At 36.9% G+C, this 24,900-nt stretch overlaps 4 protein-coding genes and 1 long non-coding RNA gene across 7 annotated transcripts; 3 read left to right on the forward strand and 2 right to left on the reverse strand.

The window, feature by feature from the left end:
• Positions 1-1,217: 1,217 nt before the first annotated feature.
• LOC113684504 (neuroglobin-2) lies at positions 1,218-7,659 on the forward strand. 3 transcript variants are annotated; one of them, XM_089190648.1, is made up of 5 exons: positions 1,218-1,294; positions 1,630-1,695; positions 4,692-4,799; positions 5,549-5,756; positions 6,126-7,659. In XM_089190648.1, the coding sequence occupies exons 2-5, from the start codon at positions 1,679-1,681 to the stop codon at positions 6,264-6,266; spliced, it is 474 nt and encodes a 157-aa protein (XP_089046774.1). In that variant the 5' UTR covers positions 1,218-1,294; positions 1,630-1,678; the 3' UTR covers positions 6,267-7,659. The 3 variants fall into 3 exon arrangements, with proteins under 3 accessions (XP_089046774.1, XP_027057706.2, XP_027057689.2); XM_027201905.2 differs by lacking the exon at positions 1,218-1,294 and having other exon boundaries at positions 1,528-1,695; XM_027201888.2 differs by lacking the exons at positions 1,218-1,294; positions 1,630-1,695 and adding an exon at positions 3,660-3,805.
• Positions 5,509-9,443, reverse strand: LOC113684520 (intraflagellar transport protein 20 homolog). The gene is made up of 5 exons (XM_027201918.2): positions 9,285-9,443; positions 9,050-9,135; positions 7,810-7,913; positions 7,364-7,461; positions 5,509-6,938 (listed from the first exon to the last, which is right to left on the reverse strand). The coding sequence occupies exons 1-4, from the start codon at positions 9,400-9,402 to the stop codon at positions 7,380-7,382; spliced, it is 390 nt and encodes a 129-aa protein (XP_027057719.2). The 5' UTR covers positions 9,403-9,443; the 3' UTR covers positions 5,509-6,938; positions 7,364-7,379.
• A 2,012-nt stretch (positions 9,444-11,455) lies between these two features.
• On the forward strand, positions 11,456-15,668 carry LOC149036069 (uncharacterized). The gene is made up of 3 exons (XR_016182013.1): positions 11,456-11,573; positions 15,043-15,107; positions 15,549-15,668. It is a non-coding gene; the product is annotated as an uncharacterized LOC149036069 (long non-coding RNA).
• Positions 11,804-16,227, reverse strand: LOC113684486 (BTB/POZ domain-containing adapter for CUL3-mediated RhoA degradation protein 3). Its single transcript, XM_027201867.2, has 4 exons — positions 16,035-16,227; positions 14,454-14,710; positions 13,711-13,763; positions 11,804-13,368 (listed from the first exon to the last, which is right to left on the reverse strand). The coding sequence occupies exons 1-4, from the start codon at positions 16,204-16,206 to the stop codon at positions 12,990-12,992; spliced, it is 861 nt and encodes a 286-aa protein (XP_027057668.1). The 5' UTR covers positions 16,207-16,227; the 3' UTR covers positions 11,804-12,989.
• A 1,809-nt stretch (positions 16,228-18,036) lies between these two features.
• On the forward strand, positions 18,037-24,840 carry LOC113684461 (branched-chain alpha-ketoacid dehydrogenase kinase). The gene is made up of 10 exons (XM_027201843.2): positions 18,037-18,559; positions 18,781-18,849; positions 20,560-20,670; positions 21,057-21,104; positions 21,554-21,673; positions 21,771-21,866; positions 22,301-22,374; positions 22,767-22,895; positions 23,181-23,270; positions 23,626-24,840. Exons 1-10 carry the CDS (start codon positions 18,389-18,391, stop codon positions 23,942-23,944), a joined length of 1,227 nt encoding a protein of 408 aa, XP_027057644.2. The 5' UTR covers positions 18,037-18,388; the 3' UTR covers positions 23,945-24,840.
• The last annotated feature ends 60 nt before the right edge of the window (positions 24,841-24,900 follow it).

A 24,900-nucleotide genomic window follows, 5' to 3' on the forward strand; every position in this document is an offset into this window, starting at 1 on the left:
TTACTGGGTCATTCTTCCGTGTAATGTGTAGGACTTCACACTTCTGGGTCTTAAGAGTAACAAGCCAAGACTTGCACCAATCAGAGGTAGGATTAAGTGAGACACAGGATTAAGGATTAAGTGAGACATCGCCGCTTGTAAGGAGACGAGTTTGATGGAAAGTACTGTCCGAGTTAGCATAATAGCGAATCCTGGAGGTGTAATATTTTCTTCCACGTGGAGAAGGTGCAATATGGCGGATCCGACTCGCAAGCTGATGAAGTTGATATATCGGCAAAATGCTTTCCCTCACGAGGTCAGAAGAAGCATAGCCGCATAATGAAGCTTCGGGCAAACAGTTCTAGTCAGTTTTTCGATCCGGTAAGGGTTGTAATTCAAGAAAATGCAGCAAAACTACGGATGTAAGAAAAAAGAAAGCTCAATAATCACAATGTACCGGTAGACTGAACCCAATCCACGAGAACTACGTCCAACTGAATACACGAAACGAAAGAACATGTTCCACATAACGCTGGGCTAAGCCTAGATCAGCAGTTAACTCAACATTACTCCGCCAATTCAAAGTAATGAGACATTCGAAAAATTGCCTGCGTGAGCCCAAACGGTTTCGGAGTGATTACAATGACATCTTACGATATGTTAGTGGTATAAACAAGAGCAATGCACAATTGGCCAACGCAGTGCGATTAAAGCTCTTGTTCCTCCACGAGAAGAGAAAAATTCTTAAAAGGACAATTTGAATATCGAAAGATAGTATTTATTCGCTTACCTGCAAAGGAAGACATTTTCCTTACCAATTATAATATAAATGCTATTAACTACCTAAAATAATTTGAGTGGAGCGACAGTATAAATAGGGAAATGCAAATCGTATAGGTCTCGGAGTTTCCAACAGGACCTTCAGCGTCTACAACATCTTGAATTAGCCACCTCTCTAACAGGCTCATGGTGTGTCGACCCAGCCCCATCCGGTTCAAAATTCAATTGTGTGTTCGCTTTCCTTTCATGATCGCGAGAATGTACGAGAAGAAAGACGAAAAAGACTGCAAGCAGCCTGTACTGGTCATACCGAGTAAGTATAATTGTAGCTAAGAAAGAAAAACAATTATTATTCTCGTGCATAGGTGGCAGAGCAATAAAGCAGGGGGTGTTATAGCCTCCCCTAGGCCTCTCCCCTGCGTTTCATAACGGGAAATATCACGAGCGGATCAGACAATTGTCTCAGACTTTTCTACGCAAAATTTTCAGTCTCGCGACTCATGACGAATGGTTTCATTTTTATTTCAACTACCAAGTAAGTTTAATCGACCACGAACACAGTGGTTAGATTGCGAAGAGGTTTGCTTGAACCAACAACTTACGCGGAGGACAGATAAGGAAATCTGAGAAGAGATACCAATTCGGAAGAGATTTTCACCAAAACAGTGTCCCTAGGGCTAATTTAGCTTTTTGCATCGCATCCTTATGCGGGTGGTCGAAATTCTTTCCTCTTTTGAAAATAATCGTGGAAACGGAATCCAACCAAAACACTGAAACATCATCAACTTCTTTATAGACTTGACAAAGTGGAGAGTTACGTTTTCGTCAAAATCCAACCCGCCACTTAAACACTGTTTCTTTTTAATTTAGTAGGGTTTTATCAGTTTGTCTCTAGTTCGGATAGCAGTCAAACGCAAGGATGACCATGGAAGCAAGGTATGATAAAAAGTTACCCTGAAAGCTATCTTTCTCAATTTTAGAACTGTCGAAAAGGAATGAGATTAGTAGTAAATATTGCGATAATTGGTAAAATTACTAGATTTTCATCTCCAAACTAGATCGTGTAATCCTCTCATGCGATTCTCGTGATCTGAAACATCATGTTTTTCACAATTGCAGTTACCTGATAGCTGCCTCGCAAATTGAATCAATACTTCTCCAGTATTGTAATGAAAATAGATAAGGAATGCATAGATTGCTAGACGTTTTCAACGATTTGTTACGATTCTCAAGTTCTTTGGACACTTTATCACATAACCTTGGTCACGCTAAAAACATCGGAACTGATGTTGTTGTGTTTTGTTCTTCCCGTTGTCTGAACCAACAAAAAGGCACGGGACAAGGTTACACCTTAATTGTTTCATTAATGATGGGATTGAATTGTTAAGCAAATGTTCAGTGAATTTCAATGGTAAATTGGAATTGTAAGTATTTTGCAACGTGGCTTGATCCAGGCCATGTTGTTGGAGAACTACTCCAGCGCAAAAGTGACACAAATCACGACTGAAATTCACCTTTTTGCTAATTGGCCGCTCTTTTACCCCGGTGAAAGGGTGGATTCAGATTCCCCCCCCCCCCCCGTGGGGTTTTCAAATACTTGTCTGACGCTAAAATTCTTGCAACGACAGGATGTCACTATACTCAAAATGAAGTACAGAAAACTAACTTGTCTTGAAATATTTCTTGGCTCATTTAGGCTGTAGTGTAACAAAAAATGACTGTATTTTCTGAATCAAATTTGGACCCCAAACACCTGAATCCACCCCTGAGTTCACCGAAGTGTAATCAGTGATTTAGGATAGTACATATTGTGCTTTTGGGGCCCCTCTTTGGGTGAAATACTTAGGTGTTACAAGGCAAAGTGGGAGATGTATGAAAGGACGTGCATGACACACATGATCAGGACCACTAATGCATTTGATCTGAAACACAGCAAATAATAATGATTAGCTTCATTTAAAGGGAGGAGCCCGTCTCAATCTCCTCCCAAACAACCGGTTGTTTACTACAGATGTACCTCCCGCCCTTCCCATGATTCGTTTAAGATCCAAACAAAAAAAATCATTAATTCAATGCCCTTAGTTTTCTTTTGTTTTTTTCCTTTTGTACGCTGTTGTATGTTATCACAATTTTTCATCGCTGCATGGAATGTGTCATGTTGTGAAGTTTATTAGCATAAGTACTTAAAGTTTGACATTAGTAGTTTCTTAGTTACTTCGTTTCGCTCGTTGGAGGCAGTGGTTCCTTCTCGTAAATCGCTACTCAAAATCGCAGCAAGAGCCACCTTAAGCAACAAATGCATCATTCATAAAGTTCACTCTAGTCCTTTCTCGAATCTTCTTTGAAAGTTTTTTGACTTTCTATTTTAATTTTAACCACACCTAAAATATTGATCCGTTAACCGCAGTCGCCTCCGGCGTAGGATATTAAATAAAGCAAGTTAAAATTTACAAGACTCCTCCCGATAGAGAGGCGTATTCATTTGGTCACGCGAGCGATATTGTTGCAAATATTATCGTTTAACTCTTTTAAATCCAATTTATGTGTGCTAAATGTATTAAGAGAAAACTAATTTGACGACAGATTGTTAATTTTTACGGAGATTCGCTCAATTAAACGTGTGCCTACGACGAAACTGATTTATTTCAGATAAGTAAAGGTATCCAGTAGTTACAAAACTTCCTGAGATGTTCCTTCTTAATAAATTCTGTTCGATGCTTCCTAAAAAATGTTAGGCGGGTCGAATTAGTATATTTTAACTTTTGGGGCAAAATACTGTCAATTAACTCACTAAGAAGAAATTGAAATCCCGACATAAAGGGGCTTAATTATAGTACAGTATTAGCGTGTAGAATTCCTTTAGTATTGTAAAAGTTCAGTGCAGTGTGAAATTCGCAAACAAAATCCGCAGTCTCGGAAAGAACTCGTTCGGCGTTCTGCACCGGATCAAGACAATTTTCATCGGTATAGAGGACAGGATGGGAATAATACATTCATCAAAATCATACGATCTCCCTTACATCCCAGATAATAAGCCACAACCCAGGTATGCACTCCGAAAACAATGTAAACAACATTGCCTTTGAAACTTGTAATGCTTAGTTAACACTAGTTTTGATGGCCACGAACAAAACAGTGGTTAAAAAATGATGGCACTCTTCGTTAAGCCTTTTTGATTGTCAATCTCTTCATTTCAAGCGTCACTAAACATTTGATCCTCTCATTCGGCAATGTTCAACTCGAATTGAATTCTCGTTGGCGATTTCAGTTTTAGTTGTTTATTGGATGAAATTCTTTCGTTTAAGCCATTGCCACTGAGCTCATACTGCGACTGATGCCAAATGCACTCCCGAGTGTCGACTAAAGAGTAAATTTAAACTAATCACTTCTAAGCTTTTCTTGCGAAGCGACCCAAAACTTTCGCTTATCAAAGTTCACATTTGGTTCACTTACGTGTAAGCGTTTTCCCTGTAAAACTGCAAATACTACTTAAAAGTCCTTCCTCTATTCATTAAGTATGAATTATCAAAGGAGAGGTCAGCACTTTAACAATCACACCTTGCACGCAATAGCTTACTAGTTTAGATTTCCGCAGATCATTTAATTTTACTGCACTTAAGGTTAAGCAGAAAGTTAGTGGCATAGGTTATTCCCTTCATTTAATTGAATTGTTTTCTTCTGTAATTTTTTTTTTTTTGCTATTTTGATCATATTACGCAGCAGAATATTTGAATTCCTGAAATAGTGGTGCTGAAATTATGTCTACGATCTATAACCTCGCTGGAGGTTGTTTAAAAATAGGTATGCAATGCGTACAAAGGTTCAATCGCAAGGCTATTCCCAAGCCCTAGAGATCGGGATGAATTGGAATATTTGTACACAATTAAAAAATGACTGAGGCTGAATCATGTCGTTTTGACTTCAACTCGCAGCGGCGGAAAGTCATCTGAGTTGACTGATCTTCAGATTGAATTGATCCATGGCTCCTGGGAAAAAGTCAAACCAAATAAGAAGTACCATGGTGAACGGTTATTTCATAAGTGAGTAAATTACCTCCTCATGTTGGCCATTATCCCTTTAAACCCTAACATCAGTATGCATATTCTCTATACTGTTCTCTAAACGTTTCCCAAGGTGGTGGCAAGAAGGATTTGTTAAACAATCAAGGGCTTCTTTAGTTGGTGATCATTTCCTTTATTCTCATGACCTTGATGCATGATTCAGGGGTTATACTGTAAGAAGAACTTGAATACTGGTCACTCTTCCAGTTTAAAGGGTTAAGTGAGGGGTAAAATAGAGTCTTTTCTCAACAGTGATTACACTGTCAGTAATGATTCCCATTAGAAAAATGGTTGACCCAAGTACTTAAATAAAAAAACATCATTAAGGGTGATGCCACTACATACAGACAGCTGTTTCTGAAACTGAAGCTGGCCTTTGATCTGCAAAATTAGCTTTTTGCAATATATTGGTGCCGTGTCACTGAATAAAAATTTGTCATAATAGGCATTTTCATCTCATAACTTTTATTGTCAGCTGTCCAAAAAAAATCAAATCAAATCAATAGCCATATACACAAAAGCAAGATGTAAATCAAACTCTTTCTGGGTGCCTGTGTCATCTCTCAGGAAAATGCAAGTACTGTAACAATATTGCGTGACACTGTCACGACCTCATGGTCCGCTGACGACATCTGTCTTCTGGTGGAAACTTTTATCTGACACACCCTCAGAAATTTAAAACCAACCCTCATAGCTAAAAAGTTATTATTTATTCTTAATACTTGCAGGTTATTTAATGTGGCACCTCACTTGCAGGAGCTATTTCCATTCGGCAGCGACTTAACAAATCCTATGTTCACTATGCATGCCTTGAATGTCATGAACACGCTAGACCTTGCAGTACAACACTTGGATAAACTGGACATACTCATACCTAAGCTAAGAGAACTTGGACAGATGCACGCAGCATTTGAACTTACAGAAGTGGAATTTCAGGTAGTATACCATTTATCTATCATTATTCATGCACGTGAGAAAGTGTGAGGGTGCATGTGAGTGGGGCAGGGCAAGGGAATGGGAAGGGGTAAAGAGGGAGACTCTCCTTTTGTTCCTTCTTATCCAATCAACATTGAAGTAGTGCTAGTCTCCCACTACCACATATGAAACTAAGAGACAACTGGGGATGAGTCAGGCTTTTCACCCCTGATGATTATTGTACTCTCTAGTATTTCCTACCACACCTCCAATCCTTAGTTCTGTGTCATGGAAAATTACCTCTCAGTGCTCTGAACATTATCCCTAGCTGAGATTGAGGTGATTTCTAATGATTTCCTTTTTTTCTCTCCAAAATTGTTCTTCTTTCAGTATGTTGGTGAGTCTCTCATATGGGTTCTAGAGACAGGCCTGGGAGATGACTTCACACCAAAGTTAAAGAAAGCCTGGTGTGATGCCTTTGCGATCATCACTAGTGTTATGTTGGGTGCCATTAAAGATATCAATGGCTAGTGAAAGACATCTACAACATCGAATCTAAGTAGTTCATCAGATTAGGATCCATTTTATGTGATTAAAAGAAAAATACTCAGCCCAAGAGATAACTGACAGCATAATAAAATATTGCATATTAAACATATCAAAGTGTCAAAATCCCTGACTCAGAATGATTTTTTTCATTTGAGACTTTGGGAGTTTAAAGAAGTTGAAACTTCATGTAAGTTGAACCATAGTCAAGAAATCACATATTAAGTAATTGAAAAAAAAAAATACAAGGACACCTTTGATTTTTCAAACGTTCAACTTCTAAAATTTTACAAAAAAACTGTTTCAAACATATCGCTTTAAATATTAGTATTAAGAAAACAGTAAGAACTTCTTAACTGCAATACTTTAAGAATAATACATAGAACAAATCATTTTGTTCTTTTTTTTTGAAAAAGTGTACTTTTTTACTGTCTCTCATTATTGTTATTCTACACTGAGAAAAATGTGACAAACAGTCTTCTTTGTGTTTATCTGAACAGCACAGAAAAGACATACTATTTCACAAATGGTTGAAAGTACACATGTATCACATACAACATACTGTGATGTGCTTATGTACGAAAAAGGAACCATAACAATTCTATTTACAAGTAATTTAGAACTGGTTAGTTAACAGTAGTTTTATACAGATAGCATCTGAAAAAAAGATAAAAAATACTTTACAGAAACATTCATACTTCTACTGAGTACATTTGTGGGAAATGTAATGGAATTCAAGGTTTCTATCAAATTTTTAGGTGTCATAATAAACAAAACTTTTCTAGGCTCAAATACTTTTTGGCTCATCATGATCAAAAGTTAGTATGTCTAATAACAGCACTCGGCCCTACTCTCCTTTATTAATAAGTATCACCTGTAGCCATTGTCATAGTGAATGTTTCTATTTGTGCAAATGGCACAAAACTTAATTCATTGTTGCTATGTTTTCAACATATTAAGAAAGCTAAAATGAAAATCACAAGAACAGCCTTTGAAAAGTGCTGACCAAGAAAATGACACAAATGATGTAACCAGAATAATTTACAGAAACAATTTTCAAAAACAAAAAGTTGCCCTCTTACCTGGGAAAAACAATAATTATTTCTGTAAAATGAACTGCTCTATAAATTCATTTTGTTCACTCTCAACCTTTTGTAAAGCTTCATGTTGGACACGGAAACTAAAATAAAACATCAAACAGATCTCATTACATTCTTTTCAAAAACTGTGGTACTCTGTATATCACGAGGAAGACCAATCTAGTCCTTGCTTAGGAAGTATAAAATCAATAGGAAATGTTATCAAAAAAATGGCAGTAGAGCAACACAAATATAGTTTAATCAGAATTATGAATAAAGGGGATAATTTTCTAAAGAAACTGTGGTGTTGTGTCCATAGGAGTTATTACAAGATGATTTGGTTTCATCAACTGAGTTGATAATGTAAAATTGTCAATGTAAAGATTTTCCTAAGCTAGCTAATTTAATCAGACTTAGTCTACTGGACTGCCTTGGTGGTTGATTCTTACCGTTCCAACTGTGTTTTCTTTTCAGCAATCAGTGCTCGTAGTTGTTGCTGCTGTGCTTCTCTCTGCTTTGCTATTGACTTTAATAGATTTCTTGAGCCAATAGCCTAAGGGAAATTTTGTGATTTAATTTGAGAGGTTAACTTCTATTCACATGCAACTTACTATCCCCTTTAATAATATAAACAAAAAAACTAAACATTGTGCACATAGAATGTTTTTTTGCACCTAAATAATCAAGTTATAATTAGCATTCAAGCAATTATGACTAATGTTACTTGAACAGAAAGTACATATCAAGTCCTCTTCACAAACCCACTTAATCTGTTAGCAGCTATATCAACTTGCTTCAATCACCAACTATAGAAGACTGCTAAGGTTACTGCATGACAAAGGGCAAACTTAGGTGAAAAGAAAAAGCTGTTAAATGCCTCTGGGTGGGGGAAACCTCATTACAAAGATTTGTTCAGCAGGACTACTTACCTTTGTTCAGAGTTTAATCGTCAATCCTTAAGCAACGTAATTAAGGGAAGTGCCTTATTTGAGAAGGAAGCTAAGCCTTTAAAACCCTAACCTTGTTTAAGACAAAAATTGTTCATTTTGTTGCTTTGCTTTTTACTGAAAGACCCAGGGTCGGCTGGTGACTAACTTTTATGTTTGGGGAGTTATTGTCATCATTATAGCTCTAGAGCACTGGGCAACACAGATTCCTGAGGCCAAGGCCGTCAAGTGACAAATTATTCTACTTAAAGTACAGCTTCACCATTTGAGATGGCAACTGTGTGTAGAATTATTAATACCACACCACCTATCAACAATATCAAGCCCTGTTGAAAGCATTCTTTTTATTTACACAAAACCCTATTCAATATGGTAAAATTTTGTAACCTGCTTGAGATTCAAAACCCTGAAGAAAACAACCTCTTATGTAGCACATAGCTGTTTAGGCCGAGCAAGGGAGTCGTTCCAAAACCCTAAGCATCACTTTCGGTCACACTGTTTTACATTGCGTTAGTTGTGAAGTTGTTCAACATAGTGGTCATGTCTATCAATTAACAAAATGTTGTCAACTCTCTGAACAAGAATAAAACGTCAACAAAGAGACTTTGGGCATTTCATTTTAAAGGGTCAAATTGAAAACAATCTTACCAAACGCAGTATAAATATATAACTGTCGCCAAGGTGACTTGCTCGGTGTTTTGATCATGTAAACAATAAGACATCAAGGAAGAGCAAATCATACCTTCATTTTCTCTTTCTCGACCTCTTTAGCTAAAGCATCAACCATATCGATAAATCCTCCCACTATTTTTTGAAACTCTCCAATTTCTAAAGGGATGAAAAGATTAATCAGCCTTAAAAATTGCGGCGGTTGCTAGAGGCCGCAAAAGCAATCAATAAATTTAGCAATAGCAAGTCTGTAGCAAAACAATTTACTTTGCACCGAACAGTGCCCATCATAAAATGAGTGAACTTACTGTCAACAAATTCTTTACATTCTTCCTTGAGTTCTTGTGTTTGCTGACTTATTTCAGGCTCTAAAACCCGAACTTTGTTTAGCTCATCGAAGTGAAACCCAGCCGGGCCGTCCGCCATTTTTGTTCGAAAACAATATCCCAGAATACCACGCGCGTTGAACGCGGTGGAAACGCTTTCTTCAGACGAGAGGCTATGGGGCTGAGTTTCCGTGCATATTCTTAGGGAGTTACTACATCACGGGCGACGAGCGGGGATAGAAAAAACGACCCAAATATGAGCGGTCAGCGGTGAAACAGCTTTTATACTTCATATAGAGACATATAATTTGTTGTTCCAGAGACAATCGTGTTGTAAAGCCGAAATGTTAACAGTTTACTTCACAGTTTAAGCAATTTTTCAAAAGTGTTGATTGAACTCATATCTTTTACTGCTTTAATAAACAATGGAGGCTTCGGGGAGGGAGTCAGCGGCATTTGGAAAGGCACCAAGAATAATTATATATATGGTTTGTAGCTAGCTGCGTGACGTGCGTGACGAAAAAAAAAGTATCATGATTTCCAGTTGTCAAAATGTCAATCAAATTTGGCAGGAACTTGGTTTTCGCACTGTAGTTTGCTTTTAATGGAAGATTTTGCCATGGATGAAGACCAAAAGCCAACAATGTTAAGAGATTTAGAGATCGACTTTTTGAAAGAACATCTCAATGGCTTTTCTGTTGAAGGCAATTATTGTTTTGGATATTTCGAGGGAAACAGCAGAGATGGATGATCTGTTAGTTTAATTTCAGGCATTGAACTCCACGTGTTATGTACTTACAGAAAGCCATTCAAAAGAGAAAAACCACAACAGATTTTCTCAAACAGGTATATAATCTCTCAGTGTTTTAAAGTGCACAGATCCCGGTTTCCTATCCTGAGTCAAGAGGTTGAATTTAAGCTTATTCAAATGGACTGATTAATTTTCTTTTTACGATAGCTGCGGCCAGTTTTTCCATGCAAGTTGTCTGGATGTGCCTTTCGCGGAGACGCTTACGCAACATTTCACCTGCCTTTAGGGTGGCTTCTTGTCAGCACAAGTAAAGTTTAAATTTTAAAGCTGACTATAACAACGAACCAGATGATGAACTTAATGTCATGTACAGACCTTAATTTGCAAGATAAGAAATACAGTCCTTGGTAGTCAATTAAGATAGATTTCCACGAGCGTCAATGGTGCAGATCGTAACTTGATGGAGCCAACAGTGGACAACATCCCAGAATTCAAACTTTGTGATTTTTTTCTCGGCTTAAACGCTAAGTCAGTTGTTCAATTGAATAGGAAGAAAAACATTTCGAACGGAAAACAGAATTATTTGCACGTGTGAATCTTTGGAGAAAAGGTCTCCTAAACGAGTGGTCTTGATTGTAAATATTTAAGGAATGGTAAATACATTAGCCTTAACATGGCTGTTTCTCGAAGCTCAGTGTTTTCCTACTTGCCTTTTTTCCACGTGAATTGGGGGCGATTGAATAGATATAATATGCAGTAAAAGAACTTCAGCTGATAGAAATTTTAAATTTCTCATCTTAGGCTGTGGATACAAAATTCAAGTGAAAAGGAAGCCAAAGTGTGATTAATGCTTTGAACAAGTCAAGATACGTTTTTTTCGTCACACAACAAGTTACATAACGTTAATATCATTCTTCTTGATGCCTTTCCCGGTGTCACCAATGTCTTTCCCGATGCCTCCGTTGGTTAATAGAGCATTAAAAGTATTGTTTCAGTTAAAGCTTGAGGAAAATTGCTTAACTTTTTAAGTAGCGAAGTGTAACTTGGTAACATTTCGGCTTTACAACACGATTGTTTTCTGCAACTACAAAACGTACAATTAATTCTTGTTGGTACCTTTCGGATGCCACCGATGCCTTCATTGTTTATTAAAGCAGTAAAAGATATATGTACAATCAACACTTTTGAATTGCTTAACATTTTATTTAGCGAAGTAAACTGTTTACACTTCGGCTTTACAACACGATTGTTTCCTGATACTACAAATGATCTGTCTATATATGTAGTATGAAAGTTGTTTCACCGCTGACCACTCGTATTTGGGTCGTTTTTTCTATCCCCGCTCGTCGCCCGTGATGTAGTAACTCCCATATTCTTAGCCTTATTCAAAGTACCCTTTCTTGTTAACACCCAGCCTCTAGTCCCTCTTGATGAATTTTTTTTCGGCGAGGAGAGGGGGTGACTGCACTAAAGTTGAAGCCAAACAGGTCTCCCATGCCTAGGCAAGTGTCGTCACACAGGTAAAGGATTATACAAAGTGATGTTTCACAGGACGTTAGAGTGAATCTGGCCACGATTTACCCCATTTATCCAGTCACAATTGTTTAAATTTACATCCACGTGTAATCTCGGCGGAAAATCTTTGCTAAATCCTTCTTCCCCTTTTATTAGTGTGGTTGTGTTTTCATGGAAGTTTAGAAAAAAACGAAAGCAGCTTGCTCAGAAGGACGGGCTACGTAGATGCAAAATCTTTAAAAACATTTCTTTAATCATCGACCGATTTAACTCTCGATATCCACATACGCAGCCAGCAAAGGAAACGTACTTGCATGCACAAGAAAACAGTCCTCAATGAAAAGTATTTACAGCCACCTTATGCTTCTCAGAAGTCCCGGCTAAGTTTACACTGTTATTTAGTCTACAAATAGTTTTTAACCCAACTCTTCCTGCAAAGAACAAAGCCGTAAAATGATACTAACCCAACCAATCATATGTCCCACCAAAACCATACAACCCACCCCGGGATAAGACCAGGGCTGTGACGAGTCAGTGGCTTTGATTCTTCCTCTAATTTTAATTCAAACACAAATTTCCTCGGCTTGATTTAAGCAAAACTGCACGAGTTAAACCAATCAGTCCTGATACCGCACTCATATTGTTAATAATGGCATATCTACAACAACATCTATCCAACAATAGTCGACAAACTGGTTCAAACTCGTGTTTCATTTCCATCCCGCTTATAGACTGATATATGTAAACTTGAATTGTTGTAATCGTTCTAATCTCAGTTGGCGGTTAAAAATCAGCCACTTTCCTATTACGATTACATACCACGGGGAGTAAGGTTTTTCTCGACCTTCTCCTGAAATATATCTCTTACCATTTGGATTAAAGCAGGATATAAATACCTAGAAACCTGGAGGGGGCCTACAGACTGCAACCATATCCAATTCTTAACTTCCGTGAATTTTGTTCCAGTTCGTCAAAATAGAAACGAAAAGATTGTTGACTGAGAACCTGGGTTGAAATGCATGGTATTTCGTAAGGCATGGGAAGCCTTTTAATCCCAGGTAGTCTAGCCCCTCCGTGGTTTCCTTAACAACTAGACAATAACAGACAATATGACAAACAGATACACAAGAACATCGCATTATTTACTAATCTAAAGGCATTGATTATACGCTTTCCTGAGAGAGCAATGCGTCTGTTATCCATCTGATATAACCAAAACATGTGTGTTTTGTAAGAGACTAATTCTTCAATGTTTGTTTACCAAAAGAAACGGAAAAATCCAATAAAGGCACATGTTGAATTCGCGTCGCTAAACGTTTGCACGTTTAAATTTACGGATTCTGATAAACATGCAGACCAGCGTAGTAAAAAATCAAGTTTCTGCTGTTGAAAACTGCAGAATAGTCGACTAGCTTCTTTATTTAACGGTTTTTGTCTTGTTTTCTTGACGAATCGTCGTCATTTTCCGGAATAACTCGTGGTCCGACGGCTCTACGAGTTGCACTGAGTAGTTCAGCATCGGGAAAGTTTCCATTTCCTCTATGCTCGTACAAAAGAACGTTCAGGGACTCCTCGTAAATTCTTGAGTCCGGAAACTCGACTTTTGTCTGCGGTTTTTCTGTGGCATAGACAATTGACGTGCAGCACACCTCAGCAAGCTTTTTCCCGTTTCCGTAGAATGTCCAACAGCAGATTTCGCTGTTTCCGATCAAGTCCTTGATAAATAGAATTCGTCCATTGAATCGAAGCGACAGCTTGTCGAAGAGTTCAATATTTTTCAGCAAGTTATCATCTGATTGACTGTTTATGACCACAATAAAACAAAAGAAAAATAAAAACAAGAGATGCCATCATTTGCTAGTTTCCTTTTCGGTCGAGATACGCTACATCACGCGACACTAATAAACAGGGGATTTGCGTAATAAACAAAGTGGGGGGGAGGGAACGTTTAGCTTCTCGTGTTTTTTAATGAGGGTAAATACAAAGGGAAAAACTGAGCTGTTAGAAAAATGTTTCTCATTTAAAAAGCAAGTAAGGTCACCTAGATGTACAACCCTAAAGTTCACAGATAAGAATTTCTCTGAAGATCTACACTGTAAGAACTTTTCCATTGCCACTAGTAATGACAAGTTTGAAACTTACCCAGTATACGAATATTTGTTATTTGATCTGTTATATGACAGCTTCACCACAGGCTGTAGAGAAAGGGATAAAATTAATACTGCCTTCACAAGTTTCTGTTCCTATATCAACCAACACATTGTGATGATTTTTAGCTGAGAATGTCAAGTAACAACAAATACATCTGGTCAAATATTTCACTTCAAGATGCTCTTTGGTGTCACGAGATGAAAAAGCCTGTTCAATTTAACAATTCAATTATCTTATTAATATTTTTTACCGAAGGATGATAACATGGGATGAAATGATCCCACAAGTGGACTGCAATGAACTTTTTATGCCCCAACAGTAGCAAGCATATTCCCCATACTGTTCTTCATACATTTCCTTAAGTGCTAACTTGTTTATCAAACAAGACTTTCTTTGGTTGGTGATCAATTCATTTATTCTTGTGGGCTTACTGTGTGATTCATGGGTGAAATTGTAAGGACAAATAAGACACGAATCACTCTTAACCCTTTCATTCTCAAGATCAGATTGGTAATTCCCCCCTCTAGCTGCTACACATATCCTTGTAAATCAGTTATGAGAATTTGGTGTTAGATCAAGACAACAACTTCCACCTGATGAGTTTGAATATTCTCACTAACTGTTTGCAGGATAATGTAAGGATACTACTGGGAGACGTTTCATATTGATCACTTCTGGGAGTTAAAGGGTTAAGGGTGGCAGGGTTAAATACCAAGACTAAACTTTTTACAGACCTTTTTACCAGTGACAAGTTGTCTTTCCTCTTTGGATGAGGTTATGAGTGGAACACGGCAGATAGGGTCATGTTCTTCCTTTTTCTTTTCAAGTGCTTTTTCACACTGTTCAACTAGTTGCTCAATCAAGTAATACTTGGCCTCAATCAAGATTTCTTGCAACTCCACTTCATTTTGTGGTAATGGTACAGTTCCATCGCGCAAGAAGTTTAGGATAAGAGAAAAATGTTTTCCACAGCGATCAATAAGAATCCAGCCTAAACAATGAAAAGTAGAATACATTTGGCATTATCCATTTACCATATAACAATCATCTCAAAAATATGATTGCATTTCCAAAGTTATGAGATTTCCATCACAAGCAGGCGTTGCCCCAGTTTTCTCCACAAATATAAAGGAACTTTAAGAACCTGTTGGGACTAATATCCCCACAAAACATCAGTAATACACATATGAACATTTTGTCCAAAGCAACTTCCACCAAGCCATTGAAAGCTTTTGAGCCCAAGCAAGTTTCAAACAAAAGAATCTTAGTTTGTTTCATTACAATTAACTAATCACAAGAAGGGTAAATGTTTTGTTTTTTAAGGCAAACTGTTTTACCTCAATCACCAAGAAAGGAAAAAAGGATGCCAAACGAGAGACTGAAAAGAAGTGAGCAAATCCCTCAAATCTGCATTACTTTAAAACCTCATCTTTTCTTATTTATAAATTTCCTAGAATATAAACTTTTTGTATATGAGTTTACATATGTATGTTTCCCTTTTCGATTCCCCAATCCCTGAACCAAATTCACCAACTGAAATTGGTGGATAAAATTATGGTGGGCTTAAAGACACCACTGGCTGAAAAAGACAACACTGTTAGCTTAGTAACCTGGTGTTTCTGTATCAGTGTAAGCCATAGGCTTTTTTAGTAATGGAGTATTTCCTACTTGAATAATTTCCTCTTACTTCTGAACAAGAACTTGGAATATAACTATCAACTTTTGAGGACTTCCTTGGTGTGAAGTTCAAGGCACTTCCCTCAAATACCCTTCTATATTTAAGTCTTTCTGATTTAATTTTTTTCCTTCTACTTTCCTTTCCTTTCCAGCAATGTACGCAACTTAAGACAGTGTACTATTTTTGAGCATCAGATATTTATGAATGTATGTATGTATGCATTTATATAAATGGTGTCTTTTTGTGACAAACAACACAAAACCAAATCAAACCTTTTGAAAGACATTTCATTCACACCTAAAGCAAGCATTGTAAACATGGACGCTACATTCGTGAAACATTTTAGTGGGAAATCATACAGACAGTAATGAAATAATAATGGGCAGAGTGTGAGATTCTCTTTTTAAAATACCTTATTTGGTGATTTATCTCTATGTATATAGTGTGAGAGTACGAATGCAGAAATTATTGCGTTTCTCGATCATTAATTCTACGCCGCAACCAAATGTCGGTGTTATTGTACAGTCCAAATAGCAAATAATAGTTCGTTAGCTTCGTTTATCTCTGGCAGCAAGACTGAAATTATGGCTGACAACTGTTTTTATTCCAAATATTAATATCTTAAAATAAAGCATACCTTCAGTATCTGTCAAAACCTCCAGTCTACCACTAAACATGGCTCTCAACATGCTGTCTTGCTTGGTGAGTGTTCCGATAGTCGTGTAATGGAGAGACCCTCCGACATTCAATTTAACGTATTTTGTCGGCGATCCATGCACAGTCATATGATGGGTTGCCTCTCCAGACATTCTCCTTCAACAATTGAGCCTCTCAAAGGTTTCCCTGGGAGGTGTGACGGACCTTCGCACAAAAATATGTAGTTATCGAGTTGTCTTGGTTAAATACCAGCTTCCCGAAATAACTCTTACACGGCTCATGTTCAGCGGATCATACATAAGTGTGGTATATGCCAAAGTGAAGTGCCATTACTAGCGACGTTTCAAAATTAATGTGGCATGGCCTAAGAGAAAAACCCAAACAAACAAACAAAAGAAAATAGAAAAAAGCTTCCACGTCCTGTACTGATTAATTTTCTAAACGAAATAAATTTAAACATATTACTGCGCAAACGAAGGCTTTGGCCTCGTCAAACAAATTCCTCTTGATGTTGACAAGGTTGAACACGTTTCCCTATCTCCCTTATTTCTCAGTGGTCAAGACGTACAGGCATGAACAGTATATGTTCTCAACCAACTCTCCCAGCCGACGTAAAAAAAAATCCTATTTATGAAAGAAATTTTGGCCTTGTTGGTAACTCTCTCCATTCTTCTTTCCCCATATGTGTTTTTACTTTGTCTCATAGTAACTTTGATTGGGTTTCCCTTTTTCATTCGTTTTTTTCTGTTGGTCTTCTGAGTAGAGTTACGTACGACCAGCCATCTCCCCTCTCCCCACCCTAGAAAAAAATCAATATGTTAAAATATATTTTTCCTGTAATCCTGTAAGTTCTTGATGGGTTAGGGTTAGGGTTAGGGTTAGGGTTAAATTAAAGTGTCTAGCGACTAGTTTGAATGGGTCCTTGTCATTTGTTTCTACGTCGCGATGGTGTTCCCGGACTTCCTGTTTCACCAGTGTATAACTTTTTGCAATAAGTGCAAGTTATACGGTGTATGACATTGGCGGAGGTGCACGTAAAGTGATCAGTGATCTTGATGGATCTCTTGGGTTCCGAAATTTTCTCCTCGTTGTGAATGAGAGGACAACTTTTGCATCGTGAGCGAGCGTATTTGAAAGTTCCAAGTTGGTCATTAGTTTGAAATGAACTTCTGACCAAAAAGTTGCCTGTGCCGGTTTTTGTCGCATTTGAATGGAAATCAGAGGAGGTTGCGAAAAGATAGCACCAGTCTCTGAATCGTCTGATATCGTGTTGACGATAGGTGCCATAATTTTGTCTTAATATCTGGAGATAAGTTTAGTGGGACAACCACAGCCAGAGACGATGGGTCGACCTGGGTTGTTAGGTTTGTGTATTCTAGGTAAAAAGTGAATACACGAAGTTTTAGGAGTGATGATGGTGTGACTTTTTATAGTGGCCGGCAATTCTTGTTCAGTTATAAGATCGTAAATCGTGTTTTTGACAATAGTTTGGTTGATGAAAGTGAGATCCTCGTCAGAAAGTTGCCGTAAAGCTTCTCCTTGGTAGAGGTTGGCCCGCCAAATAACGACTGCGCTGCCTTTGTCGGCCGCTTTGATAACTATGTTTAGACATATTAGTGCCGACCACTCTTCTGAAGAAATGTTGACTTTGAATTTAAGTTTGTTACTATCGTGACGACATTTTTTGATTAAAAAAATCTAAAGATACGAATTGGCCCATCGCGGGAGTCCATTCAGACATTCGAAGTTCCCAGTTTGTGCAGCTAGCATGACATCACGACTAAGCCTGTTTGCTCAAGGGATTTTACATCGCATAGCTAATTTTCTAATACAACCCTACGCCTTAGTTTTTCAGCTGGAAAACTGAAATAGTCATACTGTACACGGAAATTATACGGGAATATGATAAAAAGCTCTTCTTTCTATGTCACGCTGTGATATAACACGTGTTCTTCACATGTCTCCAGTTACGTCAATCTAATTGGCTAGCGCGCCTGAAACCGCGCTCTCGTTGCGTGTAAATAAAGTAAAGAAGTCTTACGAAAACCCTGAGGCGTAGACAAACGAAAATGTAGGCACTGAAATAGGTCAAGTGCATTCTATACCGGTTAAAAAGTGTTTTTCTGTTACCTTTCTGGATTTTGCAGTACGTCAACCATACAGATCGATTTCCGTGCGAGAGAGAAATGGATAGATAACGGATCTTTTTAACAACAACCATCAAAAGACTTTATAGTCTCGATTTCTCGCTGTTGTGTACAAGGAACACGTTCATACTGCACGCGGTCACAAGGTTGTTTTGAAATTCCCCGATAGCCAACTTATCCTCTTATCATGAGTCGGCTATTCACGAATCTGTCCTTCGAATCGTGGCTGAATCCGAACTGTCGGTGGATCTGCCGGAGTAGCGTAACGCAAATAAGATGCAATGCTTCGGTTTTTGGCTCCCAAACACAAGCTTGGTCTTACGTGAAACAACAAACTTTGGACGAAGCGTCTGCGAAGGTTTGTTTGAATTGTAAAGTAGTTGTGATGAGGCTTTCACTGAAGTTGATCTGAACTGGCGTTTTTTTAATTTAGTTTGACGAGATGAATAATCTTTTACCATTCTGTCATCTTCACGAAAGACGATCTTAAGTTAAAATATAATATTTAAAGCTGTCGTTAAAACATCGTTTGTGGTTTTGTGGACGGAAGGTGTATTCAATAAGTGATCTTTTTTTCAGCCATCGATTCGCCTGACCCCGTTCCAAATGCTTTGGGCCGGAAGATTCAAAGATGGAACCCACTTACTAGTAAGATAAAAGTAACTTGTAGCTTTCTCCAGAGATCAAGAATTTTACATTATACTAGGCTCGTTTAAATCTAATATGCTTTTTCTTGTATGGACATGTCTAAATTTTTTAAGGTATTCACACGGTTAAATGGATCCTATGTATTAACATAAAAGTGATATTTTCCTTTTTTAGTTATTTTACAAGTTGAAATTGTATGTTTTGTTGCTCATGCGTCACCCATTGCCATTTTATTGTAACTTAGAAAGAGAGTATGATGATGCACTGTAAATAAAATCACCCTTTGTGGGATAGTTTTACACCCAGCAGGCTTCTCTTTAACCAAAGTACAACAACATACATTAAAAGTGGTCTTATCCAAGATAGCAGGGTTTGTACTCTTTAGTACTTTAGAAAAAAATAAAACATGTTTCCTTCTGTTTATGGGAATTGGAGATTTAAAAACAGCTATGCTCTATGCACTGGTGAATGCCCCTAAGCAAAAAAACATGTTGTAAGTGACAGTCAGACAATGCTTTATCACCTGGTACACAGGAAAGAGTCTGGAATAAAAGCTGTGATTAATTTTCCACCTGAGGGATGACAAGTAACCAATATACCCAAAATCATCCTTTTATTCAGATAGGTAGTTTTAAATTTTTTTAAAAATATTGTACCCCATGATTGTTTTGACTAACTATTCATTACATTTTTGCATAACAAGAAAAGGCATGCAAATTACTTTCTGTTTGGCTTTGCTATGAAAATCTTGAATAACTGCTTGCATTGGTTTTTGCTGTAATTGCAGCCTTTCCTCTAAATATTTTGACTGCTCCTAATTCAATCATTTTGAATTGAGAAAAAGCAATTTTAAGTTTACTCTTAAGTAAACCTGAAGTTACAAATATATTCTGCTCTTGAAAATCAGGCAGATCAATTTCTCTACATAATGCTAAGTTTTTCAATCAAGAAGACACAAACATGAAAAGAGTGATTTTTTTCAGCATTAATTTTTCATCCCAGTAAATATAGTGGTTGCTTATCATAAAACAATTTGTTGAGGCAAAGTTATTTTTTTGTAATGTGATGGCTTTAAATGTTTTGGTACTTTATAGCTACAGATAAGACTTGTTTATTGCAGTTTTAACCTCAAAATGACTTGTGCAGAACATTATGAATTCTTGCCAAGCAAGAAGAATGCTAGTAAATCAATAACAGTATGCAACTATCTGGATTGGAACTTGTTCAAGAAGATTGTTTGAGTGTGATGACTCGTGTAAGAAGAGGTTATTTTTAGACAGAATATTTAATTTGCTGTGCTAGCCCAAACTCTTGGCATTTCTTAGTTTTACCTTGGAAATCTATTGGTTATTTTTCAAGTTTACTTTGCAGCTATGAAAGCTATTGCCTCCTCCCTCAGTCTGTTTTAAAATATGCAGTGGATAGAAATTTTGAAATAACCGCATCTTTTCCATGGATAAGTGGAAAATATCTAATGTTTGAATCTTTAATAGCATCAGCAGCTCCCTTAAAAGTGGAGATAAAGTTTGTTTATGTTAAAGAACAGTAGTAGTTACTCAGTTGTTTTAATTTTTTTTTTCAGTAACACCTGGTTGTGAATTTGTTTTCTTATGATACACCTGTGTATTAAGGACTAACAACAGTTATATAATTAAGCCTAATTGATGCTTTTTAATCTGACTTTGTATTTGTGACATTTTGTTTTGTCAGAAAAGTGCCCAGTTTCTTCAAAAAGAGTTACCTATTCGGGTTGCACGTCGTGTTGTTGACTTTCAAAAACTGCCTCACATTGCTCTGTGCAATCCAGTCATTCATGATATGGTAGGTGAACTTTGTACATTGCTCTTATCATTTATTTATCACATATGAATTAGGAATAACAGCAATGTTAAAATCCAGTGGATTAGGAGAGAAACTAGATTTTGTAGCCATGATGGGTGTTTAACTTGAGTTTGAAGAGTTTGACACAGCTTGACAAGAAGGATGGCCATATACTGGGGGAATGTACATGTACCATGATCAGATTAAGAAATAGATATCATGTTGACATGTGCTTGTTTCGCATCTTGTTATGAATTATTTAGTTCATTTTTAAGATTTTAAATTTTGTCTTTTTCTTTTAGTTCATTTCTTGAGATGAGTTGCATTTACTTAACACCCATTAGTTTTCTTTTAAATATTTGGAATCTGTTTCATTTTTATTTCAGTATGAATTATATCTTAGAGCTTTTAGTATGCTGTACAAATTTCCCAAGGTATGTTTTATTCTTTCAAAGGACTAATTTGTGAGACATGTTAATAAAGCTGCAAGTTATCAGTAGAGGAAGTACAAAAAATGCTATTTATATACTTTTCCTCAGGCACCCCTAGTTAGCTTGTAGTCACTCTGGTTATCAGACTAACCTTTCATTCCCCAATGTTATTATGCATATTCTTGATTCTGATCCATATACACTCCCCATAGTAATGACTAGGAGAATTTGCAAAACAATCAAGAATGTCTCTACTTGATGATCTTTTCTATAATTCTGGTGACCTTGATGTTGGATTACAGCAGTGATGTCGTAAGAAGAAATTAAGTTCTAGTCACTCTGAGAGGTTAAAGGATAGAGGGTTCATGATATAAAATATTTGCTGCCTTTTGTAGGTGTATCATTTGCTTCAACTCTGGTACAATGAGCATGTCTATTACTTAATTTCATAGGTGGAAAATCTTGAAGCAGAGGAAAGATATTGTCGTACTATCAGACAACTCTTAGATGATCATCAAAGTGTTGTCACCCACCTAGCAGAGGGATTCCATGAATGCCAGAAAAATGTTCCAGTAAGTCAGAATTTTCAAAAGATTTATTTCACTATCATCTTTGTTCTTTTAGGGATATCTAGATAAAAACTTATTATCAATGTTTTTATGATTGCAGTATGAAATAATAGGTGCCTTTTTAAATCGTACCCTGACATCAAGGCTTGGAATCCGCATGTTAGCAGAACATCATCTTGCTCTAAGCATGGACAAGGTGAAGTATTTTAGGTTTAACTGTAAAGATAAGAAGCCTGTGATAATACAAAATCATGTAGTGGTGCTTTGTTCATCATGGTGCAAGTTTCAAGTCTCATTTTATCATTGCAGTGCTCTTTTGGCTTGTTCTGTTTTTGTATTGTTCCCTTAAGACTTTATTTACATGTATTCATATTTTGATATCTACTGGTATTCTTTTCATTCTAACTTGTAAAACTTCCTGAAAATGAGGAAACCTACATACATTTAGCTGCAAAGCAACATAAGTGATACAGTAGTCTAGGTTTGGATCATGATATCAAACCTGAGAATGGTTTCTCTCCTTGCTTTTCAATTGTTTGCTTATGCAGAAGCAAAATTTCCCTCTTTCTGGAAATGGAATAAAAATTAATGACATTTTAATATGTGTGGAATGTTTGATTTCTGTCACAGCCAAACTACATTGGAATTATTTGTACTCACCTAAACCTTAAACAGATTGTTGAGAGGAGTGGTGACTTTGCCAGGTAAAATTTATTGCATACAGTCATGTTTGTGATTACTTCAGTGGTAATATTCACAGCCTTTAGTTAGCTTTTACTTAGGACAAGAAGATGTTGACACTAAAAACTGTTGAAGAAAAAAAAAAGGTAGTTTTTGCTGTCTTGGGGCTGAGATGAAAAAATGTCAGAGCTGGGACCTTGTACTTCTTGTTAGTAGTCACTTGGATCAGGGTTATTCTGCAAATTTTTTTGGCTTCTTCAGTTGTCAACTCAAAATATCCAGATAGAAGATATCTATATTGTTACTTTAAAACTTAACAGAAACCCTGTGGGTTCTCGTGTGTTTATATGAGCAATGTAATGGAATAAGGCGAAAGAAGAAAGTGGGATGGCAGATGTTGTGTTTTGTTTTATAGGCAAGTTTGTGAACATACTTATGGTGTAGCTCCAGGACTTATTGTCAATGGCCACACAAAAGCAATCTTTCCTCACATTCCTGCACCTCTTGAATACATTCTTCAGGAACTCTTGAAAAATGCTATGAGGTTAGTGAGTTTCTATTGACCAGCCAAGGTTTCCTTTCTAATGCTAATTTTTATAATCTGCATCCATTGTTTGATATTTGTTTGTCTCAAATCTCAAATAAAAAGGCATCTATTTAGAATAGGAAAGCTCTTTGTGTTTTCATCTGAGTTTTTTTCCTATGTACTTTTTTGATAAGCATTTTCAATTGTTCTTGTAATAGTAATGGTATGATTGCTATACTTGTAACTGCTAGACACAGGTTAACTGAATGAGAGAACTTCAATGTGTTTGCTGACTTATTCTAGGGCCAGTGTGGAATTTCACTTAGACAGACCTAATGAAGTGCCCAATGTCGTAGTCACACTCTGCAGCAATGATACTGAATTCTTTGTCAGGTAAAAACAACTTCTTCAACATGCATCCACCTTTGTAGCTGTTGTTGATCAGATTGCACCTTGCTTTAAAGTTTTCAAACAGTTTGAATGTTATTTTTCTTAGTTAAGTATTCATTATCTGAGACAAAGGAAAAGATTAGCAAACTGGGTTGATACTTCTTAACTTGGGAAAAATTTAGATTAGAACAGTTGATTGGAATAGCAACCAAATCAAAGTTCAATCAAGTTCTTAGTTTTTTAATCATTAATCATTGTGTGGTATTGAATACCTTTGAGCTGTGGTAAAATTAGACAACTATGCCCCTTTAGCCAAAAGATCCTTCATGACAATAAATAAACTTGTCTAACTTTGCAGGATTTCTGATCGTGGAGGTGGCATCCCAGAGTCCCAGCTCCAGGATATCTTCAAGTATTCGTTCACCACTATGGGTGACCGAAGCACCATAAAGCCCTCAGACAGTGACAACATCCTCTCAGAAATGTGTGCAGGACACCCAAGCAGTTCACCTAGTGGGGGTCCCATGGCAGGATGGGGCTTCGGTCTTCCTACGTCTCGTGCTTATGCTACGTATCTTGGAGGATCACTTCGCCTGCTGTCCATGGAGGGCTTGGGTACAGATGTGTATTTGCGGTTAAGGCACATTGATGGAAAGAAGGAGAGCTTTCGCATTTAATGCAGGAGCACTTCAGCTCCCAGTGAGCATGTTTTGACCTCAAAGAGTCTGCTCTTCTTGCCACCAAGGGTACTGATTCTCTTAGACAATTGTCCTTATAAAAATATTGCATGTTAGGGAAATATCTGTATGTCAAAAGAAATAAATGACAGGAGTTCAGCAAAGCTAAAAAATCATTATCCAACAAAATATCCCATGTAGTCAGCCAATTAATCCAACATAAATCCAAGTTATTCTCAAATGAAGTGGAACTTTTCAGGCTCTTCCCACAGAGTGCAGATGTTTTACTTCATTTTATACTTTGCATAGATCTGTCATTTAAGAATTGAAGGTCACAACAATATCTTACTGGTTTATCATAGCATGGTCTCAACTCATACTGAATATAGGAGGTGAATGTTAAGGCATTTTCGGTTTACCATGTGACTTATTTGGCAAATGATTTTTCCGTTGTAGGCAAATTAACTTCCATAAAAGTAACAAGTGACAGTCTTTCAATGATTGCTCCAGTGTGGTAGTCAATAAGTAGGTTCAATGTATCTTATTGAGACCGCAAATCGCACCCCATTATGATCAGTACTGTGAGATTACACAAAGATTACATTGAAATGATTATTTAAGTATTAATATCATTAAAATTATTAAAAAGAAGATCAGGTTTGTTACATTAGTCTCATATTGAAATAGCTATTTTAATGCCGTGAGTTTGAAATTAAGTCATATTTATGTTTTTGGCTTCTTAATCAGATTAAAATTGTAATTATTATTTAATTCTAAAAGTCTGTAGTGAGACTTAACTCGCTGATTATTTTTACCACAGAAGGCATTTATTATCTTTTATTGTAATAATGAAATAAATTAGCGCAAAGTTTATTAAAATATTATTGTGGACTCGACGTTTTTGTTAACTTCTTAGTTATCGTATGTCGAAAGAAAGATCGTTTTTGTTTGTTGCT

Source organism: Pocillopora damicornis, chromosome 12 (assembly GCF_964200805.1).
Source record: "Pocillopora damicornis chromosome 12, jaPocDami1.2, whole genome shotgun sequence".
NCBI classification, from domain to species: domain Eukaryota; kingdom Metazoa; phylum Cnidaria; class Anthozoa; order Scleractinia; family Pocilloporidae; genus Pocillopora; species Pocillopora damicornis.